Source organism: Phaseolus vulgaris, chromosome 2, assembly GCF_000499845.2.
Source record: "Phaseolus vulgaris cultivar G19833 chromosome 2, P. vulgaris v2.0, whole genome shotgun sequence".
NCBI lineage: Eukaryota > Viridiplantae > Streptophyta > Magnoliopsida > Fabales > Fabaceae > Phaseolus > Phaseolus vulgaris.
In genome coordinates, this window is record NC_023758.2 from 35,874,118 (window position 1) to 35,891,420 (window position 17,303).

The 17,303-nt window shown below is 32.8% G+C and overlaps 2 protein-coding genes across 2 annotated transcripts; one reads left to right on the forward strand and one right to left on the reverse strand.

The window, feature by feature from the left end:
- Positions 1 to 558: 558 nt before the first annotated feature.
- On the forward strand, positions 559 to 4,580 carry LOC137811731 (uncharacterized protein ycf23-like). The gene is made up of 9 exons (XM_068613571.1): positions 559 to 1,061; positions 1,447 to 1,512; positions 1,759 to 1,833; positions 2,518 to 2,580; positions 2,713 to 2,772; positions 3,213 to 3,302; positions 3,396 to 3,503; positions 3,958 to 4,080; positions 4,203 to 4,580. Exons 1-9 carry the CDS (start codon positions 867 to 869, stop codon positions 4,332 to 4,334), a joined length of 912 nt encoding a protein of 303 aa, XP_068469672.1. The 5' UTR covers positions 559 to 866; the 3' UTR covers positions 4,335 to 4,580.
- A 4,072-nt stretch (positions 4,581 to 8,652) lies between these two features.
- On the reverse strand, positions 8,653 to 16,301 carry LOC137811732 (high mobility group B protein 14). The gene is made up of 6 exons (XM_068613572.1): positions 16,173 to 16,301; positions 15,121 to 15,276; positions 14,340 to 14,397; positions 14,025 to 14,069; positions 9,074 to 9,154; positions 8,653 to 8,987 (listed from the first exon to the last, which is right to left on the reverse strand). The coding sequence occupies exons 1-6, from the start codon at positions 16,232 to 16,234 to the stop codon at positions 8,937 to 8,939; spliced, it is 453 nt and encodes a 150-aa protein (XP_068469673.1). The 5' UTR covers positions 16,235 to 16,301; the 3' UTR covers positions 8,653 to 8,936.
- Positions 16,302 to 17,303: the final 1,002 nt, after the last annotated feature.

Consider the following 17,303-nt stretch of genomic DNA (forward strand, 5'->3'; position numbering starts at 1 on the left):
CATATTTAATACTTTCAAAAATATTATTATTTTAATCATTTAGGGCCCCACATGAGTTAAAACAATTGCTGAATTCTTTTCGAAAACTTTGTAAAATTTTGGCAGATGTGGTTTTCATTTTGGGATTTGTAGTGGTATACTAGTTATGGTCTCGGAGATTCTTTAAAGAGGGAATCCTTAAATCTATATATTTTGTTCCAAGAAAGCTAATATATTTTCCTTTATTGGTTTGTTTTGAAAGATTGAAAAAAAAGTTATGCAACTAAATATAACCACTTATAAATGAAATAATTGTAAATGAACTTTGATTTACTACTTTTTATTTTACTATTAAAAAAGTTAATGAAAATCAAAGTTGTACATTGAAATATGAATTTCTTAATTTAAAATTATGCTTAAGTTATAATATATTGACTCTTTAGTATTTTATTTCAAACTTTTATTTATATTTGTTATTATTATATAAATATAATATTTTACTTGAAATCAAATAGTTGTTTAATATAGTATTATCTTCAAACTATCTTTTTCTACTATGTTTTCATGTCAAACTTACATATGTCTAACTTAAATATTTGAGTAATCTTTTTAAAATTCATCATTTATCCATTTTGATAAAATTTTGAAAAAAAAAATCCACCTGTTTAGATGGTAATTAATAACTTCCTTTCATGAATTTATTTTTCTTTTGAATTATATTTTATTGCGTGAGAGATTGCATTGTAAAGTGTTGGAGACAAAATATCTGACGAACATGACAGTTTAATCTATGCAACAACACCACCAATCTTATCTGTTGTGTTCTGCTCTTCACTCCAACCCTGCTTCCCTCTGATAACATCTTCGGCATCACACAATACCCAAGCATGCATTCCTTAACATGCACACCACTTTCTTCTCATCACACCACTCTAAACCCTCTTCTTGGTGCTGATGCAACTTCAAGGCCATTTTCTCATTCTCTACCCTTCAAAAGAAGAACCTGCTTTACTACCAGAGCCGTACTCTCTTCCACCAGAGAAGATGTCTTGAAGCACTTCAACGAACGCAGAGCTCTCAAGGTGAGAAATTAAAGCAAGATCCACCCATTTCCTGCTTTCTCTTCCACCTTCTCATTTTGTTACTTTTCTTCACCCAAATGCTGTTTTTTTTTTGTTTGATGTTCATTAAGGCTAATCTTTGTGTTCAACATGCATGTATGGTGATAATAAAGTTTTCATGGATCAACTTTTTAGAATTTTGAAATAAAAATGTGATATTCTTCTTTAATGTTCTAAAATAATGGGGGGCAAAAAGGGAGTTTGGTGGTTTTGATGAGGGTTTAAAGAGATGACTACAATAACAGCTGTCCTAGCCTATATTGCTTCGTTCACTAAAATATTTTTTATGATATATTTTGGTGTATTTGTTTCATGCATGTTAACAAACATTTGGCTTCTTTCGAAGATTATCACAGGCTTGCAGAATTTCAATAAAGACAATGTTGCATCGGTGGTCACTGCTGCTGATAAGGTTTTTTTTTACTTCTCTCTTGTTATGTTCTGTTTAGCTTTGTAAGTTATGCAATATTCATCCATGAAAAAATAAGATCAATAATCCTTGCATTGGTTTTGTTTATGAAGCTTATATATGGATAATTACCCCAATAGAATTGTGTAGATGATAACTTGTCATGCTTTCCCCTGTGACATACATATTGAAAGACAAACTAACATACTAATTTTAATGTGTATGAATTGTAATCTCCTGTGCTTATAGGGTGGAGCAACTCATGTGGACATAGCATGTGACCCTGAGTTGGTCAAGCTAGCCATCGGCTTAACTTCTTGTCCGGTATATTCTCACTTTTCTTATAGATGTCTTGGCCACTATGGTTTTATGGTTTGCATGTGGACAAGGATACAGGGTATTTGGGAATTAACTTAGCATTAAATTTATTACAATCATGGAGTATCATAATCATTAAAAAAAGTTTATTTTGCAGATGTATATCAGTTATACTTTGCATGTATATTTACTTGTTAAAGAATCAATTCCAAACTAGTTAGAAATTTATGACCATAAATTTTCCCTTAATTATTTTGGAAATCCCTACTAGATTGCAGGTCTCTTTGTTTTAGCGTCTGACATTTATCAAAACAATTGAAGCAAGCAATAAATACCCAACAGTTAAATTTGCATTTGCATGAGACTTTAACAAAACAATTCTTAACAAATAAAATCCAAAGTGAAATCACACCCTATTCAGCAAGTCATCTTGTGCAATATGCATGTCTATTGTCTTCTAGTAGAGAAAATCCCAATATTCTCCAAGGCACTTCTGAGTTAATAGACATGTATATTAGCATTTTAGCCCCCAATGAGGAGATAAATTAAATAGGAACTGAAGATTATTAGCTTAAAAACGGAACTAAGCATTTTTAACCCCTTCCGGATTATGCAAGAGTAACAAGGAGATTATTTTGATGTTCTGATTCTTTCCTCCTTCAACCATTTTGTGATTGATCTTTCTTGCAGGTTTGTGTTTCTTCTGTAGATCCTGCAACATTTCCAGCTGCAGTTGAAGCAGGAGCACTAATGGTTTGACCTTCTTGCTTAGTTCCAAGATGATACTGTAGTCATCTCATACATCATGAAAGTTTGAATAGACGTATTTGGTATTGAAATGGTCCTTATGAGATTTTTACTTAACATGATAAATGGCGTTGACAGGTTGAGATTGGAAACTATGATTCATTCTATGAGAAGGGAATAATTTTCACTCCAGAAAAGGTAAAGAGTGTTTGTCATTATTAAATCTCAAATTTGTGTAGAGAAGCAACGAAAGGTTGTGAGGATCAGATCAGATGCTAAAATGATTGCAGAATGCACTCTAAATAGGATTTGTTATCTATATAAGATATAACCTTATTGTTTTATCTCTACTGAATAGAAATGTAGTATCTAAAGGTGACAAGGCATTTAGAAAGATATATATTATATCGTATATGTGAAACTCATTCTTTCTTCTTATGCAAGTTAATCAAATTTTTGTATGTGTAGCAGCAATGTTTGGCCTTTTTAAAATCTTCTGTCCCTCTGTTAAAAATAGTTCCATCTGAATTTCTCTTACTCTTAAATAGAGTTAGTTAGCATTTTTTACTAATTTTAATTTCAAATATAAGTAGAAGCCTGCACTTGAATTCTTTATTTTAATGATCTATCTTTTGCAGATTCTAGGTCTGACAAAGGAGACAAGGAGGATACTTCCATCCGTAGTCTTGTCTGTCACTGTTCCTCACACACTAAGCCTCCCTGATCAGGTTACAAACAGCATTCTGACTATCAGAGTGCACAATCATGCTGATAATATCAGTACTTTCTTGTGCATAATAAAAGCTCTAAATCCTTAACAGGTCAAGCTTGCAGAGTCACTGGAACTAGAAGGTGTAGATATCATTCAAACTGAAGGAGGAAAATGTTCTAATCCTACACAGTCTGGTGTTATGGGTTTGATTGAGAAGGTAACCAGAAAAGTACTTTTTATTTACTTTTGTCTTTTCCCTATTGCATACATCTTCATTGCTGGAGATTTGAGAATGAAAATCCCAGTTGAAGAGTGTTAGTGGCAATAAAAAAGTGGCTTAAATACTGTACAAGACATTAGCTAGATGATTGAGCACCTCATTCACATTCCACAACATAAATCAACATGTTAAGAGTCTGAAAAAGTATCTAATCTGCTGCATTTGCTCTTGTATATGAAAGAAGTCTATTTAGTCCTCTGGCATTCACAATAGGTCGTTAGTTCTTTCTTCCTCCTAAATCCATTCTGAAGCCACATTTTCAACCCAGAAAGCAATTACAAGTTAAAGGATTATTACTTGCATTCATGCTGATTGTTGCATTGGTAAACTATAGTTGATTATGACAAATCCTTCTTTAAATTATCAAATTTCTAATCACTGGTGATTGCAGGCAACACCAACTTTAGCAGCAGCATATTCTATATCACGAGCTGTTAAGATCCCTGTCATGTGCTCATCAGGGCTAAGCGCTGTCACAGCACCTATGGCTATAACAGCTGGTGCAGCTGGTGTGGTATGGATTTTTATTAAATTTCTTCCCATTTTATAGCAATCATAAACTGATAAACCTCACTATACCTTTGTAATGTTTCTACCTGTTTGGAGGGAAGTTATTGAGTAGTGTCCTAATCACAGGGTGTAGGCTCTGCAGTCAATAGGCTTAATGACGTGGTTGCTATGATTGCCGAGGTCAGAAGCATTGCTAATTCATTGCAGACATCATTTCAGACATCCACCATTCATGAAGTGGAAACTCAAAGACAGTAGTTTGTTTTGCAAGAAACAAATGAAGGATGTGTAGGTAGTGAATAAAACATGCAAAGAAAATTTGGATCCTTCCTTAATAATAAGAACCTATAGGTTCCATTTTTCTTTGTCCTTTACATTTCTGACTTGTTCTCTGATGAAAACTTGTTGGTCATTTGAGTGGAATTATGTATTCTTCGTTGTTCTTTCCTGTGGCTAGAAGGTTTTGCTTGCTATGAAAGAGTTCGTATTTTAACAGGTTAAAAACTGTTCTTATCAGTAGTTCTTGCATTACAAGAATGGTTTGTTAGTACTCAATTGTTTTATTTTCTTGGTGCACCTTTATGCTACATATATAACAAAAATAACCTCTTAAAAGTCCTTACACATTCTGAAAAATGTAATCTGAAATATATTAAAAAGCTTCCAAATTTATCCTCCATGTTTTGGAACATCTTACAGTGAAATCTTTAATTACAAATTAAGACTTTTAAAATATATTCTTAAGGGGTCGTTTTGAAAACTTAAAATTTAAGATCTTTCATAATACTTTCAGAAACCTAAATATTTTTATCGGAAAGTAGTTATGAGAAACCAAACTGGAATTGGCTTGGCTTGGCTCCATCTGGTCCAAAAGGGATTATAACTAACCAAGAATGAGATAACCTTGATTTGAAACTGCACCCCTATATAAATTTTTTGAAATTTACATTCTATATACTTTAAAATGTACAATTTAAAATACAAAAAAATGTATTTTAGATTGTACATTATAGATACAAATTTAGTTTTAATACAAATTTATTATTTAATAGTAACATTTTCACTTAAATTAATCACGAAACATAACACGTTTGTCATAAATCATCATAATATTTCATATATTAATGATTAATATCAAAACAAGATAAATTACTCATCAAATAAGCCTATTCATGTTGTGATGACCATCGTTTTTTACGTAGTAATACAAATGGTTGATCTTCATTTCCCCAAGAAGTATGTACATGTGACATTGATCTAAATCAATGCATATATTTGACTCTGCCTGCTAATGTCACATTGGTAACAAAATGGTTGACAAAGTACAATCATTGATCATCAATAACAATTACTATACCTCCATCAAATGGTGAGAAGGGCGAAGAACTGTTTCTCATACCCAAATTACTGCATTACATGCTTTGGGAAATGGCGATGTGAGCATGTCACGAGCCAAGAACATGGATATTGCCTCAAATGACCAACTAGGAATTGTTGTGATAAGGAGTCCAAATCATCCCAGCATGAGTAATATCATCTTTTTGGATGTGCACAATGCCAACTATGCATATATGGTGTATGGTCACATAACATGATGCCCGAGAGAGAACCTCTTAATATGTGGGATTCATATCCCTCATTCCCATTCCTGGAAAGTGCTCATATATTCATGTTTGTTCCGTCATAAACAAAACATTATTCAGATATTCAATTGAAAATAAATCTATGTCCCAACTACTTTGTCTGGGCAAAGCAAACATCTCTAGTTGTCATACATGTAAGTGAGTGCGGAAGCTCCCCATGTGTACCCACCATCCATCCTCAAATTATTGAAAAGAGCAAAATATGACATGTTAATAGCTGTCACATTTTTATCAGGAATATTGTGCACCAAACAAATAAGCCTGAGATGCGTACTTTCCTTTTTGTTGGACGATGCACTCCCCATACACCTCGTGTAGCCAACTCATTCTGACATGAGCACCACAACATTGCCTCAACTTTGTTGTGACATCATCGAACTCCATTCTAAGGAGGTCAACCAACAATGTTTTGAAATTCAGTGTCACATGTGAATAAAATTGTCTCATTATAGTGAGATGAAACAATATAGACACATCATCCATTTGATGTTCATCTCACTAACAGGGAGGTGGAAAATGTTAGTGTCACGGCACTTTTCTACAAAGACTGAGACCCTTATCAACAGTCTTGTAGTTATTGTTGCATAGTGACAAAAACTTGGTGATAAACACCGCAACCTCTATTTAAAAATGAAGGATCCCAAATTTACTTAACTTATGTTTGTGAGAGACCAACTTTAACCTCCCTCGATCCTCACCCTTCTAGAATATTAAGGTGATCAATGTGACTCACCAATAAGAAGGACATATCAAAAGGTGTGCCAACAAATCATTGTTACTCATTGTCCTCTATTTAAAAATGAAGGATCCCAAATTTACTTAACTTATGTTTGTGAGAGACCAACTTTAACCTCCCTCGATCCTCACCCTTCTAGAATATTAAGGTGATCAATGTGACTCACCAATAAGAAGGACATATCAAAAGGTGTGCCAACAAATCATTGTTACTCATTGTGTCCTCTTGGAACTGCTGACAACACATCCGTATCAATGTTTTCATTAGTAGTAAAACGTTTTTAAAAACAAAAATATTCTAGAATGCAATGTATAAAAATCATTAAATATATTATGTCAGAACCTATGCACCAGTACATGCATGATTTTGCAGATGACATAGGATTCTTCTGGAAAAGGGGTAAACAGCCAGCCACTAGTTTATCATAATGGCTTTTTAAGCTTTTTAAAGATTTTGAGAAACTTTCTAGATAGGTATTTTGGAAGGTTTTAAATTTTGCACTAATATATCAAAATATATTTTAAAAAATTATTCCGTAATTGAAAAATAGATGTTGTGGAATATCAATCCAACATACGAGAATTAAATTTTAGATTCTTAAATATATTTTCTCGTAATGTTTACAAAAACGTGTAATTCAAAAATTTTAAATAATTTTTTAACAATTTCCCAGAAAGTATAAAAATTTAGAAAAGTCATTTTCGTATTACATTAATGCATATAGGGTTGGAAAGAAAATACACAAATATAGGAAGCAATTATCGAGTTGCTATTTACAACGCTTTTACTCCAAAACATTCTTTTTTGAATTTTTTTAAAAAAGTCAACTTTCTCACCTTCACCCCTTTGCACTAAGCCATCCCAGTCCTACCCTTTATTGATAATTTATTTTATTTTATTTTCACACATATGACGGAAATTAGTTTTTATGGTGTATTATTCGAATAAATTTTGAAAACTAATTAATTTTATTTTTAGGTAATGAGTTTTCATAGATTAGGTAATCAAAATTAATATTTGTAAAAGGGTTTAGAAAAATAGTCGACAGTTAAAAGAGCGAAAAGAAAAGGTTAAAAAATATGGGCCAAATGAAAGTGTCAAGTTGAAAAAAATACTTTCTTTTATAGGTAGTTTCTTTCTGCACCCCTACATTTTTCTTCCTGCACGCCCATAAGATTGTGCAAAGACAAAACTGTCCCTATATAAACTGTACATTTTTTTCTATTTCAGATTATGAAATCCGGTAAATTTTCGAAATGGCGCTTCCGGTAAATTTTCGGATTGGCGCATCCGGTAATTTCCCGGATTGATGCTTCCGGTAGTACATGAATAATAGTACTAATCCAAATAAAAAAATGCAAAACATCCATAATTGAAAAAACCATTCCAGATCCGTCATTCAGTAATTTAAAATATGCATTCTAGATTCAAAAATCCATAATTGAAAAAAATCATTCCGGATCCACCAATCCGTAATAGAAATTGGGCTTCCGGATTCAGCAATCCGAAAATCAATATTTATCCAAACTTTGCTTCCGGAACACCCCCTCATCCGGAATGCAACATGATTCACTTTCGGATTGATGAATCCGTAGCACACTCTGAGATCCCAAAATTGTAAGGGTCAGTTTTGGAATTTACAAAATTGTGCAGGTGCAGGAAGAAAAATGTAGGGGTGCAGGAAGAAACTGCCCCTTTTACATAATGTTCATGTCTCTTAGGTTTTGTTCTCTATATAACAAACTTCAATACAATATATAAAACTTTGTGGGCATTACAAAATTATTACAATAAAAAAATTTATACATTAGAAGTGTTAATGACATCACAATTTACGGATTTGGGTTTAAGAAATTATTTTGATGTTTACCGAGACATTTTAATGCAATTCAATATCATAATGTTTTTTTAAGATATATCTTTTTAAACAAGTGTATATTCATACAAAATATTAACTTAAGGAGTAATGTTTTGAATATTGTTTATTTTGAAAATACATATTATAAAATATATCTTAATTGAGTGTATATATTATACTCTAATGCTATAATATATCGTTGTACATTTAAATTTATATACGTCAAATTAATTTAACACAGCCATGTGAAGCAGCCCACTCCAACATGTAAACACTACAAAGCTATTACATAATAAAATTCAAGAATCTAATATGTTCAAGGTATCTCTAAATACTAGGTTGACACAAGGAAATATTTTAACATATAAATGAATGGGTTAAGTGCACCAGTTGTTTTCTTCCTAATTAGCTTTTTACTCAGTATTTGATATCTCAATATATATGGCCCAAATGCCATTTTAAACATCTAAATACCACTAATATACTTTTACATCTGACACAGACATGATAATTATGAACAAGGACAGACAATAGCTGACAATAACTGAATGTACAACTGTTAGTCCAAATAGTTTCAATAACTACAGATTCAACCTTACGTAGTAAGAAAACGAGAGTTTGTTTTACTCATCAAACTCTGATTCCTCATCAGTTTCGTCAAACTCTCCACTTTCCTGCCAAGTAGTAGAAAATAAATTGCATACTCATAACTGGACAAATAAGAGTCAACTCATACCAAAGAAAATGACAGATTGCTTACTATTTTCTTGTTATATTCTGCCGTTGCTCTATCAAATTCTGCACGCTTTTCTGTAGCTACATCGTAGTATTGAACCTTCTCCTGCAGATACAAGTGTTGTTAATAGAGTACAACTGAAATGATTTTTTCTATCAGCTCAGAAATGAATATGTTAACTTGATGCTCCATTTTGCCAAGTAATCAACAAGTTCTATATTGATTTGGAATAGGCACCAGAAAAATGAGCATGGACGCTAATGAGAACTTTGCAGAATGAAACCACAAAAAGATAGTAGTAGTTGGAGACCCAAGGCTTTATAAACCCCACTATCACATCCTTCCAACAGCAACACAAAGCTTTGTTTCTCTTAGTGGGGTCAACTGCATAGATAAAATAATTTCATTTATCTTGGTTGAAGACCAAAGTTTTTCTTATCGATGTTATTTACCATGAGATCCCTTTCGACTAATTCCTCCAATGTCCTTGGCCTTCAACATGGGACTAAAACCAGCTTGCAATAGAATCCTAATAGCCATCTACACAGTTACTAATGGATTGATGTGTAAGTACTTTTTTTTCTTGCAAGAAAAGGGGAAACAATGGCATGTTTTACACGGTAACTCTCATACACCTTTGTACATGTGGTCAACCTTCTGAACATAAAATCATATTCCAAACCAAATATATTGCATTTAAAAGTTATACTCGTCAGAACCACAGACTATTTTGATCAAGTCATGAAAAATAATGCAGTGACCACACATAATGTTCAAAAAAAATATCACATGATCAAGAAAATAAGAGGCCGTGTTTCCGAAGTTCAAGCTCTCCTTCTATACCATTTAAATTTCTGCCCAAAACACAATCAAGAATAAAAGAAGGAACATAATACAAAAAGTTGAGTGCCGCTTTAGTAGTCTGACTCCCCAGTGTGTGGTGGCAGCACATAAAACACCCTAACTAGTGTTAACAAAGGTGGACAGCAGAAGGCCAAACTTCAACCATGTAAACATGCCATTGTGGCCTATGGCACCCCCATAGTGGGCCTCCCTTCATAAATTGCCCATGATGGCTGGAAAAAAATCCAACATGCCATTCTTCAACTGATGCAATGGCTCCGCTATTTAACAAAAATGTGAAGATAATTTCACAAGTTTTTCTTTTGTGATCAATTCTGAGTATATTACTTTCCTAAAACTGAAGCAGAGAGCTAAATACCATGTATCCAATAATACAATTTAAGTTAATACAGCCTTAAATCTTAGTTCACCACAGAATTCTATGGAGGACACAGTTATACTTTTGCATTACAGCTATATGCTAAAAGGAAGAAAGAGGAAAGATGAACATCTGTGCGGGAACTATAGAACAGAAAATATTCATGCTGTTAAACGTATTGCATACTGATCAGGAACGAAAAGGTCTGGGACAAATGAGAATATAAAGGGAAATATGGGTAATGATGGGAGAGCATAATTGGGAGGAAAAGGAGATGGGTTTGGGGTAGAGGTTAAATGCTTCTATATATGTGACTCTAGATTTATCTTTTATTCTCCACATTTTCTATTTTTGCAAGGATTGTTAGAAAATAAAATGCTACCTGCTGTCTAGCTTCTACAAGCTGACTGTATGTGTATCTAGTTCGTACTTCTAGGCAGTAGGTGTACTCATTGTAACTCCTTTTTATCTTTTCCTCTGTAACGTCTCATAACACATATACACACAAACACACACATCATTGCTAGCTGAGTGAATATACACACTCAAGCTTTCTCCTAAATTATCCTTGAGTTTTAACTTAGGTATTAGGGGGTGGGTATAATCTTGCTCTGTCACCTCTGGCAATGTCTGCCACCGGAAGCATCATTGACAGAATCAGGTTTTGTGTGCCTCGGTTTGTGCAACCCAACCATACAAATCACATGACTATGTGCCAATCTTTGCCGGTATCCATTCTCATGCGTGAAGCCCAAGAGCGGCCATCTTCCTAAAAACAATGATGAGTGGATTATGGAAAATGTTGAAGGAGACAATGAAAATGTAGGTTTAAATGATGCTCCCAATTCAAATGGAGATGAACACTTGGTTGAAGGTCAAGCCCAAGGTGGTGGGGAAGAGGATGATATTCTTGTCATCCCACATCTAGAGGAGGAGGATGTTCTTGTTGATGTGCTTCGTGAATGAAATGGACCTAATGAAGATCCCATGAGTTTTCATTTTAATTTAAAAGATTTATATTAGATGTTTATTGTTTAGGCCTTAACCAACTAGTTGCTCTTTCTCTTGGACTTTGGTACAAGTGTTTGTTGCTTGTGAGTTATGACTTTTGACATGCCTTTTTTCTTATGGTTTACCATGAACTTAAGTTTGATGAAGTATTGATAAAGTGATTAATTTTGTTTTAATTACTTACGTTATTTGCATAGGTATGTGTGTGTGTATTTGTAGAAAATAAAATCTACAATCTATGTTACATTCCCACGATTTATGATTTTGTGAGCCCTTTACGATACTAAGCATAATCTTAATTTTGACTGCCTTGCTCAAGAGATTTGCTATTCCTTGCATTTCTTGAGAAGGTATATGAGCATAAATTTTCTAAGTTAGTAACAAGTATATCAAACAACGACAAGCCTAATGTTTCAACAACTTCATTTATCAATCTTGGATAGCCAAGGTCTATACATAAATGATTTAGGTACTTCTCATCACATTTCTAGTAACACTTCTCTATTCATATCAATGTTCTCTCCAAAACTTCCTCATTTAATTACTCTAGCAAATTATTGCAAAGTTGCCTCCAAGGGAGTTGGCTAAATTACACTTTCTTCTTTAAACATGGATTTTGTCCTCTTTGTTCCCGATTTCCCTTTTAACCTCATTTCTCTAAGTCAATTAATCAAGTCTTTAAATTTTTCTATAACATTTGATTCTCTAGGAGAACTATTAAATGTGTTTTTCTTGGATATTCTCGTCTTCTAAAAAGGTATCAAGACTATTTTTCAATAACTAAATGATACTACATGCCTAAAGATGTTGCTTGTTTTGAAGAGAGTCCTTTCTTCTTCCATGCAAGTTTTTGATTCCATTCAACGGGCTTTACCTGTTCCACTCCTTTATTTGTCATTGCCCCTCCTACAGCTATGGATTCCACTTAAGAAGAAAGTCTCTCCACCCAACCGTCCATTTGAGTCCTCTACACCACCTCTCCTTACATACAAGGGTAGGACACCAAAAACTAGTCCAATATTGCAAGGAGAGTCACTTGATTCTTGTCTTTCACCATTGACTGCATGTTTCCTAATGATGATGATTTTGGTTGGCCAATTGCACTAAGGAAAGGTATTCATTCAACCCATAGTCCTCACCCTATTTATAATTCAAAGTTATCATCAATTGTCTGCTTCATATTTCTCATTTGCTTCCTCATTATATTCTTTCACTATTCCTAGAAATGTCACACAAGTACTTACTCATCCCAGATGGAGACTAGTCATGATAGTTGAGATGTAGACTTTTGAAAAGAGTGGAGCATGAGAGTTGTTTTCTCTCCCTCGCAAGATAACGACAATTGGATGTCAATGAGTGTACACCATTAAAGTTGGGCCTAATGGTGAAATTGATCTCCATAAAGCTAGATTAGTAAGGCTACACTAAAATATACAGTTTAGATTATTTGATATCTTTTCTCCTATTGCAAAAGTCACAATTGATCATCTCTTCCTTGTTAGGGTTGCTTTTTGCCACTAACCTCTCTATTAGTTAGATATTAAAAATGTTTTCTTCATGGAGAACTAAGGAGGCGATTACATGGAACAACCTCCTGGGTTAGTTGCTTAGAAGTGTGGCTAAGTATGTAAATTGTGTTGATCTCTATATGAGCTAAAACAATCTCCAAGAGCTTGGTTTGGGAAATTCAATCACATTATAAAATAAGTGTTTGGGTTAAAACATAGTAAAGCCAATCATTTGGTTATCTATTGTCACTTCTCTTGGGAAGTGTGTTTACCTAATTTGTATATGCAGACGACATATTTATTACTGAAATGATGGTGCTAAAATTTCCTAGCTAAAGGGACACTTGTTCAATCACTATCAAACAAAAAGGACTTATTGGCAACTTAAAGTACTTCCTTGATATTGAGGTAACTCAATCAAAGGAAGACATTGTTATCTCAAAGAGGAAATATGCCTCAAATATTTTGGAAGAAACAGGCATGTCTAAATGTTGACAGCCCTTTGAATCCAAATAAAAAATTAACGCAGGGCAAGGTTACCCTTTCTCAGATCCAGAAAGATATAGAAGACTCGCTGGGAAACTTAGACTTGACCTCTCTTTTGCAATTGGAGTTGTTAGTCAATTCAAGCAGGTCACTCGCATTGATCATTGGAATGTTGTGATAGGCCTTCTTGGATACACAAAAAAGGCACCTAAACAAGGCTTGCTGTACAAAGATAAGGGAGGTACCCAAGTGTTTGAGAGGATCCCAAATTCAATTTTTGTGTTCCATGCTTGGTACTTATAATTTGTTTGCTCTAGCTTGAGATGGAGAGTTAAAATATAAAATGTTATCTGCTGTCTAGCTTCTAGAAGCTATGTACCTCGTACTTCTAGGCAGTAGGTGTACTCACTGTAACTTCTTTTTTCTCTTTCCTATGTAACATCATTTATACATACACACACACAAATCATTGCCAGCTGAGTGAATATACACACTCAAGCTTTCACTTATATTATCCTTGACTTTCAACTACGAACTAGACCCTGTTTTTGTCAGCAAATATATCAGTCCTGTTACTAGTATATCAGCCCAAATATGCAAATGTAGTTACAATTAATTTCAAATTTTAACAAAAATGCTGTCCTTCCTTACATGCTTAGTTTACTCAGTTTTCATCCATCCGACATCACAATCATAATAATGCAATTCAAGTCAATAGGAAGAGGAGTGGCTACAAAAGAAAACTAACCTCATAAGTCATTGTTTTCCACTTCTCTCCACATGCCTTGCCAATCTGAATGAACACAGGATGGAATAAAAAAATATATATTAATTTGCAAAAGATAATAATAGAGCCACTAAGAAAAGTATAAAAACTTCTCACTAACGCTCAAAACAGGAAATTTCTAAAAAGTGATGCTTAAATTTTATATTGCATTGGCCTTAAAGAAATTGAAAAATTGTAAATGATCAATTGTGCAACAATCTTCCTTGTGTAGAAATTAAAAATATAAACTAAATGAGAAGAAAGAAGAAATACTAAAAGAATGGATTGTACACATACATCACGCATTGACTTTACATCTGGATTCTTCTCTTGAAATTCTTTACGGAAATCCTCCCTTAAGAAACAGAACTTCCAATAAACATAATAGCGTTGAAGATAGGACTTTCCATATAAGAAAGAAGCAGTTGGTTGTTAAATATGGCCACTGTGCAAGGTTCAGTGCTACATATAAAGCAAATAGTAGTATACTGAAGTTGAACACAGAATAATAAAATAAACTAGGAGTAAGTTAAAGTATCACAAGAAAACCATATTTAAATGTCACAAACATCATGTTTAAAGATGAATGGTCTGTTTTACTCTTGAACATGAAGTGGTGATGCATTCAAAATTGACTTACATATATGCTAACATCAAACAATGACCCTCCTCAAAAATTTTCCTCTAAAGCTAAATATATCCTACTTGCAAATCCTGCATACATTAAAACATTAAGATGCTTGAAATAGAATGAATCTCATCTACTTTAGAGATGACATAAAGGTAATTACAAGGATCACAGTAGCAAAAGAAGGTAAGCATATAACATCAATCATACATACAGAAACTATGAAAATGCCTCATCTACTTTAGAGATGACATAAAGGTAATTACAAGGATCACAGTAGCAAAAGAAGGTAAGCATATAACATCAATCATACATACAGAAACTATGAAAATGCCTGATATCTAGAAAATATATACAAGAAACTAGCCAAGTTTTGATAAGATTAACGTTTTCCACAAACAATTATAACACATAAGAAATACAAAGAATAGCTAACAAAAGTAACTGTACAAGAAGTAGAAGAAAGCTGTAGGAGGTTTCTTCGGTTTCATAGCATCAAACTTCTGCTTGTTCTTCTTTAGTTTTGCTTTGGGTTTCTTTCTTGAATTGGTCTGCCGCACCGATCTCTTGATTCCCTCATTTGATTTAATCCTCAAAACTAGTTTACTGAAAAATCCATTGTAACATAACATTTAGCTATGGAACTACTTCAGAATAACATATTTATCTGCAATTATCAATCCCCCTTCACAATAAACAACAACAAAAGCCATCACTGCATTACGTTTCTGGTTCAAAGTCTGAAGCCATTACATAAAAAGCAGCAGCATAATCCCATACATTGTGACATAAATTATGGAACTTTCCGACTAACATAATTATCAACCTCCCATTTCCCACAAACCAACAACTGAAGCCAGAGGAGTAACTTATAGGGCCATTACAACTTCACAACCGCATCAATGTATTCAGATTCTGGTTTAAAGTCTGAAGACATCACATAAAAATCAACAACAGAACCACACCCAACTTTTATTATCTATATACCCTTTCTTTCCTCAACAATTAAATGCTGAATTACAGTCTTAAAAGGGATGAAAAACCCTATCCAAAGAAATAAAAGAGCATTATCAAACAACCACCTTCAGTTTTCCAGCATTTGCAACAATTCAAACACTTGCAAAATGCAACACAGGAAAAAATGACGACAGAATCCCACCCAATATTTATAATTTATGGTCGCTTCCTTGACAGAAAATTCCCCCTCAACAACTTCATGTTGAATAGCCAAGGGAAAAAAAATCATTCAAAGTATAGTATCAGAAAAATTCGAGTGACTAAAGTTATATGATATGACAAACACATTGACCCAAATGAGAGAAACCACATGTAGATGGAATTTTCTTAAAATAAAATACAAAAGTAAAAACTTTATCCTGATATTTGACTGTTCCTTCTTCTGGGTTACATTGGGACCGCAAAAAAAGTGAACGGAACTGTAAAACAGTGAGAAGAAAAGAGGAAGGAAAGGAGATTGAGAAAGAGAAAGGAAAAATGGTTACCCAGAAGCGGCAGAGGCAGAGGCCGAAGAAGTAGAGTGAGACCCTTTTGCCTTTTTCACCATGCTTGTTTGCAGCCTACTCAGGGTCCTGCAATTTCACCCAAATTGGAGAAGTAAATTTACATTTATAAATACCTTTTATTAGATAAATAAATAAATAAAGGTTTAATGCAAATTTTGGTATTTATATTTTATAAAATCTCTAATTTTTGTTCCTTTTTTCTATATAAATTAAGTCTCTTAATTTAATTATTTGTAATTTTAGATTTTGAGCTTATATTAAATTCGCAAAAAACTTATTCAATCAAATTCTTAAACTTGTAAAGTATTTTTAATTAGGTCTTACTGCATTCTTGTTACGATTTCGTTAACAACTAATTAAATATTATTTTAGGGTAAGACAATATTTTTCTCGATAACTAATTTTTGAAAGTATACTATTTCAAAGTAAGCTTTTTAAAATATCAAAAAACTATATACACTAACTATATGGTATCACTCTAATTTTTAACATTTGTTAATATTATAATTTAAAAATAATATTATTTTCTTTTTGTTTTTTACTAAAGTTGTTGATAGATTGTCTTTCTAAGACTTGTTATTAATCTTACCTACCTTTTTAAGACTAATGTAACAATTTTATATGTTTTCTACGATCAAAAGAATATGTTCTCTTATTTTCAAATAATATAAAGAAGTACTGAATAATCAAACTAATAACCTGATTCCTAAATTATTTAAAAATCTTTAATTAGCTTAATAAGACTAATAAAAAGGTGTTCAATACCAATTAAAAAATATTTAAAACTTTCGGAATTCAAATAAAAACTTTGAAAATTCAAGGACTTATTTAAATCCAAATAATTAAAAGACTTGCGTAATGATAGTTTATTTAGAAAAAGTTTCTAACCTGGTACTCAAATAATTAATTGTTTCCAAAATCATTTATAAGAATGAAGTGATTATTGAAAAGATTTCTAAAGTCTGTGACCGTGTTAACATGGTTAAATTTTCTTATTTTTAAATTACTAATTTAAAACACTATGATGCAAAGATTATTTGTATAATTAAGATTAATTAAAATAAGTTAAAACACATATGATAATTGATAACATTTAAATATATGTAAAAT

What these genes read in the sequence shown, in the direction of transcription:
- LOC137811731 (XM_068613571.1), top strand. Translation starts at nt 867, where the DNA reads ATGCATTCCTTAACATGCACACCACTTTCTTCTCATCACACCACTCTA. An exon ending in CACTAAGCCTCCCTGATCAG is followed by an intron (nt 3,303 to 3,395) that starts GTTACAAACAGC and finishes AATCCTTAACAG; the next exon opens with GTCAAGCTTGCAGAGTCACT. An exon ending in CAGCTGGTGCAGCTGGTGTG is followed by an intron (nt 4,081 to 4,202) that starts GTATGGATTTTT and finishes TCCTAATCACAG; the next exon opens with GGTGTAGGCTCTGCAGTCAA.
- LOC137811732 (XM_068613572.1), bottom strand. Translation starts at nt 16,234, where the DNA reads ATGGTGAAAAAGGCAAAAGGGTCTCACTCTACTTCTTCGGCCTCTGCC. An exon ending in TCTGCCTCTGCCGCTTCTGG is followed by an intron (nt 15,277 to 16,172) that starts GTAACCATTTTT and finishes TGGATTTTTCAG; the next exon opens with TAAACTAGTTTTGAGGATTA. An exon ending in ATGTAAAGTCAATGCGTGAT is followed by an intron (nt 14,070 to 14,339) that starts GTATGTGTACAA and finishes GTGTTCATTCAG; the next exon opens with ATTGGCAAGGCATGTGGAGA.